We start from the raw sequence: 10,607 nt of genomic DNA on the forward strand, positions 1-10,607 counted from the left end.
CTTCTTTCCTGTTCCTCTGGCTGGCTGTGATTCTGTAATTCTCTCTGATTCCTTCTAGCACAGTTTGCTGCTTTTCTGAAACAAAACATGCTGGTGAGGAAAGCTCTTCCTCCTGGCGCCTCCTCCTGTCTCTTTGGTGAGTATTGCTCTTCTCTGCTGTCCTCCTCTCCCTCACCTCCGTAGTCTCCTCCTGTCCTCTGCCTCCTCCTGGCTCCTGGTTCTCTTGGGCCGCTTCCCTTCTTCCCACCTTCCTTCCCACCTTGGCCTTTGTTCTCTGTCCTTGTGTTTGCTTCTCCTGGGGTTTTCCTTTCTCTCTGGCTGGTTGTTTCACTGTGGCTCTTGCTCTGCTGCTCCGGTGTGTGCCTGGGCCTGTAGCCTGTGGCGTGTTTTCTTGTCTGTGTGCCCCCCACCTCTGTCTCCTTGTTTCATTCCTGGCAGCTGCAGGCACACTGGCCCTTCACCAGCATGAAGCCCATCACTGCTCCCGCCCCCCCCCCCCCCGCCACTTCTGAGTTCAACCAGTGCATTTGTCCCTAAGCACTGCCCCCAACATGGTGGTGCCCTCTGGTGGCCCCGTGCCAGGAGTCCCCCATCCTCGTGTGACTGCTGCCTTCCTTCCCACCTCTAGCCCTGCTCGCCTGTGTTGAGAGGGCCTGGGGGGAGTTCTGGGCGTCAGGGGGAGGGGACCTGTGAGGACACCTAAGGACAGCGTAGGTGCAAAAGCGTGGCCATGTGCATGACGAGTCTGTTCAAGTCAGTGTGTTAGCAGATGGCCTTCTCTGTACTGGCGTGGGTGACGCAGCATAGGCCCCCACTGCCCTGTTATCTCTGGGCAGGAGCGTGAGGCTTCCTGGGCTGAGGTCTCCCTCACCTTGTGGCTGCTCAGAGCCAGCCTCAAGTCCTGGTGACAGTGCTTCTCACGGCCTCCATTTGGCAGGGAGGCCTTAGCCTCCTGCCCTTAGGGTGGAGCCCCCAAGAGCATGCTGAGGGGCTCCCTTTCACAGGGGAGCAGGTGGCCTGCTCCTCCGTGGTTCTCCATAGAGTGCTTACCGTCCCCTGCTGAGGGACGGTGGGGGGAGGCCGTGCAGCAGGAAGCGGTCACCTTCCTTCTCTCTGGCCAGCACTGTCAGCTGCACTATGGTGAGTCTGTTTGTGGTGTGACCTTTGCCAGGCGGCGGCAACATGTGTGCCCCTAGATCCTGCCTGCTGACGGCCTCACCTTCCCACTGCAGGGCAGCTGGGGGTGGGGTGGAGCCCTCCTCTGAGGTGGGCTTGTGGACTGTGGGCCCCACGTGGGGCGGTTCCCCCGTAGGTTCCCAAGGTGGCCCGTGCTGCTGGCGGTGACTGGCAGTGAGGACGTGCTGTTTTGGCTCATGGTGATCTCACCTCAGCTCCGTCTCTTAGTTCCCATCTCATCAGAACCAGCAGAAGAGGCAGAGAAGGAGGAGCTCAGGGTTCAGCTGAAGCGGCACCACCCCTCCAGCCCCCTTCCCGGCAGTAAGACCTCCAAGCGACCCAAGATCAAGGTGTCCCTTATTTCTCAGGGGGACACGGCTGGAGGGCCTTGTGTTGCTTCCCAAGGAGGAGCTCCAGATGGTGAGTCTCTTGGCTTCCTTAGTAAGATGGCCGGCCATCTGGGCCTCGGCCTGGCCCCCACGGGTGGGTGACTCACCTTCCCCCTGCTGCAGCAGGTGTGAGAGTGAGGGAGATGGAGCTGGCACACCTGGCGGAGTGCTGGTGACAGGAAGGGAGATGGGAAGCGCCGCAGGGCTGCTGCATGCTTTGGTTTCAGTGAAAGATGATGGGAGACTCCAGAAAGCTTTAAATAGAGGGAGGAAAGCCCCAGCCCCCCTCTGACAACTGTGCTCTTTCGTCCTGCAGTCTTCCCCTAATGTCTTGTTAGCCTGGGCTGTGGGTCTCGGGAAGGGAGGACTGACAGTGACTTTGGTGGTTTCCGTCTCTCAGCGGCGGGCGGGAAGGCCATCGCTGTGACGCTGGGGCAGGCGTCAGCAGGTGGACTGCTCCCCACAGCCAGGTGAGTCTTGCTTGTTTGGTCCTGGTCCCTTCTTCCTGTCACCCCTTATCTGGCTCATTTGTTGTTTGGAAAGATGGTGGCGTCTGTGTTCTGTTGGTCATGGGACTGTGGCTTCTTTCTCATGGGGATGTCTGTCTTTGATTTGGGTCAGCCCAGGGCTCATTTTTACTTAGAGATTGTGGAACATGCCCTGGGTCTTGCTCTGAGGCCTGAGTTCTTTACTTTAGGCCTGACTTAGGAGGACCAGAGCTGGGTGGTTCAGAGGTGTCCAGGTGAAGAGCTTGGGGCCCGCTTGTCCCTCATGTGGCACTGGGGTCTGTTGCCTTCTGACCTTTGGGTGAAGCTTCTGTTCTCTGTGTTTCCAGGTCAAGTGCTTCTGAAGGTGTCGCGGCCAGCCCAGCCCCCTCAGTGGTCTCTGGAAGCACCACACCCAGCACCCTGCACACACTCCAGAGCCGCTTGGTGGCCACCTCTCCTGGCGGCTCCCTCCCAGGTATCTATCTGTTTGCCCAGCCTCCTTGCTCCTGGCTGTCTTTTTGGTCTGTTGCTGGAAAGTGGTCCTCGAAAAGAACGTGACTGACCTGGACTGGTGCCATCCTGTCCCCCCCTAGGCGCCACATCAGCCAGCAGCCTCCTGCAGGGCCTCAGCTTCAGCTTGCAGGACATCAGCAGCAAGAGCTCTGGCCCCTCCGCAAACCCTGGCCTCCCTGGCCCTGGGCCAGCCCCGCAGGTGTGCCTCTGCCTTCCCCTGCTGGGCGGCTGCGGGAGGAGGCTTCCTTGCGTTGTTTGGTTTGGGCAGGGTGACTGGGCCAGGAGTTGTGGGCCAAGGACAAACAGCCGTCCTGCCACACAGCCGGGGGCTGCCAGAGGTCAAGATCCATTATTCACCTTATGGCCTAGGCAAGATTCTTTACCTTTCTGTAAAATGAGATCGTGGTGGTAGCTCCCTTACAGTGTTGTGAGGGGTAAGGTGGTAAGTGCAGGTCCTGGAAGGGGACCCTGCATGTGGCAGGTGCTTAGTACGTGATAGTCTGGGGGCCCTCCAAGCTCGCATGTTGCGGGTAGGCGGCAGCTTCTGATCATCTGGGCTTGTGTGTCCCATAGGCCGCCAGTGTGAAGTTGCCCACCCCCATGCAGAGTCTGGGTGCCATCACCACGGGCACCAGCACCATTGTCCGTACCATCCCTGTGGCCACCACCCTCTCCTCCTTGGGTACCACTCCTGGTGGGAAGCCCACAGCCATCCACCAGCTGCTGACCAATGGGGGCCTTGCTAAGTTAGCAAGTAGCCTTCCTGGCCTGGCTCAGATCTCTAACCAGGCATCAGGTGAGTCTCATGAAACTGTCGGGACTTCCAGATCTGGGCTCTCCCCGGGGACCTTTCCATCTTACACAGGCCAGGTCTGAACCCCACCCCCCAGGGTCCTGGCCTTACCTTTGGGCTCAGCTGTGTGGACCCGTCCTCTAGAGGGTGAGAGGACACCAGCGGTTACCTGCTGCTTCTGATTCACTGGTGGGGCACAAATGTCCAGCTGGGGTGGAGGCTGGGGAGACGGGAAGCCTCAGCAGAAAGTGGTCACTGTGGCTAGAAACCCTGCCTGCTGTCGCCCTCAGGCCTGAAGGTCCCCACCACCATCACTCTGACTCTCCGTGGCCAGCCTAGCAGGATCACCACGCTGAGTCCCATGGGCTCAGGAGCAGCTTCGTCTGAGGAGGCCACCTCCCAGGTGCTGCCCTCTAGCTCCCAGGTGAGTCTGCCTGAAAGGACCAAGGACACAGGTTGTAGTCTGGGCAGTATGGGGCTGGTGGACTGGATGGCCAGCCAGAGGGGTTGCCGCTATATTGCGCCTGTGGACAGGCCAGGTCTCACAGAGGTGACACCTCACTATGACAGCTTGATGTGGGTCTCGCAAAGTTTTCTTCCTATGTGGAGTTCACAGCTCTGTTGCACGGAGCCTCGTTTCTGCCACATTCCTGGCACGTGAGCAGAGCCTGTGTGCGGCGTTCCCTGGACTCCCCCCCTCCTGTTCTTGGCTTCCTTGTGCAGGGGTGGCACTCAAGGGGTCACAGCCTCTTGCAGCTTTCCAGGCCTCTTCCAGCCTCTCGAGGTCTCGGTGTTCACTGCTGTCTTCAGGGTGCAGCCAGGTTTACAGCTCTTGCCCATCAGCTCCTCTTGGCCAATCTGGTTTCCATTGTGACCTTTTCAAGTGAAATGTTTCTAATCTTAAAATGGCGATTTGAGGAGCCACCCAAAGATTATAGGTTAAACCCTAAAATGGTCCAGTTCAGTATTGAGCATGCTTTTCCCCAGTGTGCGCTGTTGAGCCAGGGCAGGTGACAGTTCCTGAGCTGTTGTCCACAAGCCCTCCACCTCTTCCTCTTCAGGGAAAACTGCAGAGAGATCAGTGCCTGGCATTCCTTGGTTAGGGTCATAGCTGCCTCTTTTTGCAGAGGGCGGAACTGTTTTCATTTGACTCCTTATTTTTTCAGCTATAAAAGCAGTTATGTTAACTTTAAATTTTAATTCAAATATCACAGAAATGACGCTCCTCCCAGAGGTGATATCTCACTATGACAGCTTGATGTGGGGTCTCCCAGATTTTTCTTCATAGGGAGTTTATTACTTATTTTAGGAAAGAAGAGGTCACAGAGCATAGATTATATTGTAAAGAGCCTTTGTCTATGGATAGTGTTGTGACGTGTTTTCCTGTCAGTTGCAGAGACCTGTCCGTCTCTTCAGAGGTTGGCAAGTTCTTACTGCGTGGATGTTGACAGCACATCTCACCACCTCCAAGGGCAGGGTTGGGTTTCATTTTGTCACATGGTGAGCGCCTTTGCTTCTGATGCTTGTGTCCCTCTAGGAGCGTCTCTGTGAGCTTGAGACCAGTAAGTGGAGGGTATGTGCAGCTAACATCTGGCCAGCTGCTGACTAATTACCTTCAACTCATTTAGCCAATCTCCAGTTCCAGCCACAGGGGTAAAAGTACCTGTTTATTCTAGCTAGTGGCTGGTCTTTTTTTTTTTTTTTTTTTTTTTTAACTGAAGCATTGAGTGCTTAGCTTTGATTTCAAGATTATTTATTATATGGACATTTAATATATATAGTAAAATCCTTACATATTTCCCTATATGCATCCAAAGTTTTGTGTCTGAAGGAAGCTAGTCCTATCATAAGAATATAAAAATAATCTTTTTGTTTTCTAAATTTTTAGTTGTGGCAAAATACATCAGCATCCAGTTTACCACACTAGCCATATTTGAGCACAGTTGGTGGCCTTACGCAAACTCATGCTGCCACTCAGCCAGCACTGACAGCCTCCCCACCAGGGCTTTCCTGTCATTCCATCATGAAGCTCTGTTTCTGTATTTTCTTGCACTGCTTTTATGAATTGCTTTGTTCCGTAGTCCACTTGGAATTTTATTTTGTGTGTTCACAGAGGCAAGGATGAGTCCATCTTCTGTCCTCAATTGAACTCTGCTGCTCTTACATTCCAGTCTGTTCTGTAGCCTGGATCTGTCTCTTCCTGTAGTTTGAAAATGCAGCTCCTGGGGGTGCTGGGCATAGAGGTCATTGGCATGCACAAGGCCCTGGGTTCAGTCCCCAGTGCCCCCCACACACACAAAAAAGAAAAAGAAAAGGAAGAAAATGCAGATCCTCAAGGAAGTTTGCTGAGATCATCTTTATTCTTTTCCTTTCTCTTGATAAATAATGGGTCTTTAATTATGTCTGTTGGTCTTTTATAATCCAGTAAGATAAATGAGTATGAACATTTCCTTTTTTTTTTTTTTTTAATCAGTTAAAAATATGAGTTACTTTAATAGATTTTCTCATACTGAACTGTCTGAATTCTAGATTCAGTGGCTCATTCATTACGTCCTGTTCTTTTCGAGATGGATCATCTTGCCTCAGTCTCCCGTGTAGCTGGGATTACAGGCATGCACCACCATGCCTGGTTTCCTGTTCTTCTGTTTTTACACATCCCTTACTTATTTTTATTGTGCAGACAAAGGAAACAAGACCCTATCAAAAATTGAGAACAAAATGAGAAAAGAAACCAGTATTTCCAAGGAAAAGCATGTTTCTTCTTTTGATTATCTTTTACTTGGGATTTTGGCCTGTTTATCAGTCAGATTGGCTGGTAGTTGTCTTCTCCCCTCCTCTGCGTGTGTGTGGGATGTGTGCATGTGCACACACACTGTCCTTGTCTAGCTGGTCCTTAAAGAATGAAACAGGAAGTGTGTTGTTGTTCCCCCCCCCCCCTCTCATGCCCTAAAACAATTTAACTAGTAAAAAAGGCTCTGGTCCTTGGTGGGTTGATAGAAGTGACCCACAAAGCCCTTGGACCCTGTCTCGGGCTGACTGCTGTTGCAGGTGCCACATTGGTGCAGAGCTGGACCTCAGGTGCCTTCCCTCTAGAGCAGGTGCTGCTCCCCAGCCTGCTGTGGCCTGGAGGGAGCTGGTTAGTGCTGGGAAGAGAGTCTGGTCACTGGGAGTCTCGTTCTCCACCCCTGAAATGAAGGACGGGGTAGTTAGAATTCTGTTCTTGGACCCAATGGTGTGGATGTTAGATTGGCTTTTGCCTGAGAAAGATGGGTGTGTGGTGTTGGGCGTGGGCCAGGGTGGTCCTTTTCCAACAGAAGGTGGGTATAAGATCAGGGCTTGCTGACTCCTCACTCACACTGCCAGACAGTACGGTATTAAGGAAAGATCACCAAACAGGCCATCTGTTTTCAGCTAGCTGTGTGATCCTGAGCAAATTACCTGACCTTTCTGGGCTTTGCTTTTCTCATCTAGTTCAGTGAGGAAGTTGGCTTTTATATGTAAATGTTGTGGAGAGATTAGTAGCTACTCAGACTCTCCTAGGGCTTCGGGAACACAAATGTTTAAATGTGAGAAACAAAGCACTCATATTTTACATTTATGAGGCAATTGGAAATTTGAACACACACTGGATAGTTTGTTGATATGAAGGAGTTGCTAACCTTTTTATGTGCGATCATGAATTTATTGCATTTAAGTTTAAAAAAAAAAAAACAATCCTTTTTATTCTGGGCTTACCTACCATATTATTTATGGATGGAAGTGAGTTTAGAAGGATTGCTAACCTCAGCTAGGCTATGGAGGGTCTGTGAAAGCACCCAATTATCTGTGTGGCTTCTGGCACTGACTGGTAGTCACGCCTGTCTTTGTGGGAATGGCCTGTTGTAGGGAGAGGCTGTGTTGAGCCCTGCAGGGTCCTGAAGATGGACTTCTTGCTCATGGTCACAGCTGACTGGACTTGCACGGTCCCCTGGCCACCCAGGACTGCAGCAGGCTGGAGGCAGCCTTCTAGCTGCCCACAGTAGGGGGCCTTGCAGCAGCCTGGGGCTGGACAGCAGGGAGGCTGTCCCAGGAGGTCTCCATGGTCACCCTTCTTCCTTCCCCTCCCTGTGCCACATCTTCCTCCCTTGACTGCGTTCCCAGGGTTCCCTGCAGGTGCCATCTGGAGAAGCTGTGGAAGGCGTGCACAGCAGGTGCCAGCCGTCCCCTCGGCTCCTCCTCCCAGCTTTTTAAATTTTGTTTTTCTTGGACACAATCCCTTTATTTTTATTTATGCATGTGTTTATTTTGTGTGGTGCTAAAGATGGAACCTGGGCCTCGCAGTGCTAGGCAAACATCCACTGCTGAGCCCCGCCCCAGCCCCCCCAGCCTTGTATTTTTGGTTGTGCGCGTGTGGTGCTGAGGATGGGACAGGCCTGTGTGTGCCAGACAAGGGCCCCCCCCCCTGCCCCCGGGCTCAGCGTTTGTGGCATACTCCACCCCAGATGTCTAGGCCCTAAAAACGCAGTTGTCAGAATAGTCAAGGAGCCTTCCCTTCAGTCCTGTCGCCCTGTGGGACTCGCCCGGTTCCTCCCGGTCCCTCTGTCTGCATTCCTTCCTGTCCTCCAGGGAGAGCTGACCTTGGGGTGAGCACCCACGGTACTGTGGGTGCTCTGTGAGCTCTCTCACTGATCCTCGCACCACCCTGCAAGCAGGCGCTGTCACCTGTGTCTTGCAGGCGAGGGGGAGGGCTGCAGAGCCTGGGCCGTCGCCCGAGGAGTGTGGTGCTCCTGCTTACGTGCTGTATTCAGCCTCTTCCCTGCTGAGGGCTACTTCTTGGGATGTCAGAAGAGTGGGGTGAGGGTGAGGGGTCGGAGGTGGCCACTGGCTAAATGTTGACCCTGTTCACTGCTCTCCTGCCACAGCGCCTGCCTCCAGCCCCCTGAAGACGCCAAGCCACGCGTCCTCCTTACTAGGCTGGTGATGGCTGCCCGCGGTGGGCCTGGGCTGGTGCACGGTCCCACTGAGCTGAGTGTCTGAAGACCCCTTGAAGATGGTCATTCTGTCGCTCCGCCAACTGTCATCAGGGTTGGGCCTCTGAATGTCGAGAAACCCTTAGGCCAGGTGACAAGGTGCCATCCAGGGGAGCAGCATCTTCTGGGACCTGCGAGCCTGGTTCCTGGGATGCCCCCTTCTCAGCAGATCTGGTCGGGTCTGGTCCAGGGCACTTCCTCCCCAGCTCAGCACAGCTGGACCTGGGTTCATGTTCACCACTCACTGCACGTCACAGAGGAGGACATGGGAACCATTCTGGGCTGTGGGGTTAAGAGCAGGAGCCCGCAGCCCGTTCAGGACCAGCGGGGCTTGTCTTGGATATCACCTGCTTTGCTGAGCAGCCCTTGGAATTGAGAAACCACCTCAGGGACCGAGCAGCCTGCCAAAGCCCCCGGCTTTCAGCGGTTTCATGATGAAGGCAAAGAGAGCTGGGCCGTGTTGTCTTCCAGCCCCTTTGGCCACTGTGGGAGCAGAAGTTGCCAAGGGGTGACAGCTGGCCCTTTGTCCTTTTCCCCATGTGCTGGGCAGTTTCTGCTTCCAGAGAGCCTGCAGGTCCAGGAAGCAGCTGGCGGGGGCGCCAGAGAGCCCTGAATGCAGACGGTGTGGGCCTGGGCTCGGCATCTGGCCAGAGTTGAGAAGCAGCAGCCCCAGGTCAGGGGGACCCTGAGGCCTGTCTGCAGCGCCTGGAGGTGAGGCAGGGACCACCAGCCACAGTAGCCATGATCGTGCCACTGCCCTGGAGGATGCTTGGGCAGCAGGGTGGCAAAGGCTGTGCTCCAGGATTTCTGTTTCTGATTCACACGATGTTTTGTCTCCTGCTTTGTAAGTGGAACGATGAGTGGCAGTGACTCTACCAGGCAGGGTTTCGAATGCCAGCACCCAGCCTGAGCTCTGCTGATCGTGCTCCCTGGGGGACTGGTGGCTGAAGATGGAGCCCCGAGCCCCACCCTGCCTCTTCACGACACGGAGCAAAGGTAGTTTATTAGTGTTTGACTTTGAGCCTGGGCTCCAGAGCTGACTCCCTTCCCTTCCACACATGCAAGGTTGCCAGCCAGGGAGACAAGTAGCCAACCCAGGGTGACTGTGATTAGCCCTGGGCCCCGACCCCCGCCAGACCACCTATGTTCAGTCCCAGGGCCTCAGAGCAGCCTGAGCAGCCGCCTTGAGGGAGAGCACGGTGTTCCTGCAGCCCACACCCTCCCTCCCTGTCTCAGCGGGGCATTAAGGGGCGGGTGGCATTTTGTCATTAGCTGTAGGCAGCTGCTTTCTGGAGTACAGCAGACGATCTAGTAAATTAAGAAAGGTGTGAGACCTGAGAGAGGCACCAAGGCTCAGGGTCTTGGTGGCTGTGTGGTGGGTCACAGCATGCCAGAAGAGCAGAGCGTTAACACTGAGAGCCTCCGCAACTCTTTGGGGACTCATTTAGGACATGCAGAAGGCTGTGGATTACCCTTGTGACAGGTGAGCAGCCTGGACAATGCTGGAGGGGCTGCTTCTGACAGATGCTGGGCCCAAAGACAAACTCATATGTTGTCCTACTTATCTGGGGGCAGCCCCGGGGCCACGAGCTCAGAGGCAATACTCTTGGTGGAAAACATGGAAGGATCAAGAAGCCTTTACGTTCTTGGGTGATGGGTGTTTGTGGATGTCCTGTGGAAGATGTCCTTGGACTTTCAGGAGAGGTCACTGAGGGGCGAAGACCCTGTGTCACCCTTGGTCCCACTGCAGAACAGCCTTGGGCTGGGTGAGTTAGAGCCGAGCACTGGCAGAAACAATTAAAAATCCCAAACCACCGTGGCTCGCTTCAGCCTGTTTTCATTTGACTTCATGTTTTTCTCTACCTGGTAAATGGGTGCCAGAGATAACACCCATACCGTGGAGCCCATGATCACCCCACCAGTGTTGGGTGCTGTGGTTCCTTTCTGACCTGCGAGGACACCAAGGCACAGAGAAGCCACACCGCAGGCAGAGGCAGAAACAGAACAGAACCCAGGCGGCCTCGTGTCTGTTCTGTGCACTGTGTTGGGGTCCGACCCGGAGCCAGAAGGAGGTCAGCCAGGAGGTGAGGCTTGGCTTGGCCCACAGGGTGCTCCTTTTCAGTGCACCTCCCCCAGATCAAGCGGGCCTCTGGCTGGGCCTTAGAGATGAGCATCCCTCTGCACAGTCGACCCGCTGAGCCCCAGATGGGTGCGTGGATCCCAGCCCCAGGCTGTTTGT

The 10,607-nt window shown here is 54.5% G+C and overlaps 1 protein-coding gene across 9 annotated transcripts in view; it reads left to right on the plus strand.

Moving 5' to 3' along the window:
* Kansl3 (KAT8 regulatory NSL complex subunit 3) overlaps window positions 1–10,187 on the plus strand; it is a 49,187-nt gene extending 39,000 nt beyond the window's left edge. For 5 of the 9 annotated variants that reach the window (XM_046420113.2, XM_058571390.1, XM_046420117.2 and 2 more), the window contains 9 exons: window positions 59–136; window positions 1,405–1,596; window positions 1,966–2,035; window positions 2,401–2,528; window positions 2,647–2,765; window positions 3,140–3,362; window positions 3,650–3,783; window positions 4,750–4,859; window positions 8,261–10,187. In XM_046420113.2, the coding sequence (XP_046276069.1) occupies window positions 59–136; window positions 1,405–1,596; window positions 1,966–2,035; window positions 2,401–2,528; window positions 2,647–2,765; window positions 3,140–3,362; window positions 3,650–3,783; window positions 4,750–4,859; window positions 8,261–8,375 (1,169 nt within the window). In that variant the 3' untranslated portion in view covers window positions 8,376–10,187. The remainder of the gene's footprint in view (window positions 1–58; window positions 137–1,404; window positions 1,597–1,965; window positions 2,036–2,400; window positions 2,529–2,646; window positions 2,766–3,139; window positions 3,363–3,649; window positions 3,784–4,749; window positions 4,860–8,260) is intronic. The other 4 variants (XM_046420115.2, XM_046420119.2, XM_046420116.2 and 1 more) reach the window with 4 other exon arrangements.
* Window positions 10,188–10,607: the final 420 nt, after the last annotated feature.

This window comes from Marmota monax, unplaced genomic scaffold, assembly GCF_021218885.2.
Source record: "Marmota monax isolate L192 unplaced genomic scaffold, Marmota_monax_Labrador192_F-V1.1 WCK01_AAM20220418_F8-fsc00178, whole genome shotgun sequence".
Lineage (NCBI taxonomy): Eukaryota > Metazoa > Chordata > Mammalia > Rodentia > Sciuridae > Marmota > Marmota monax.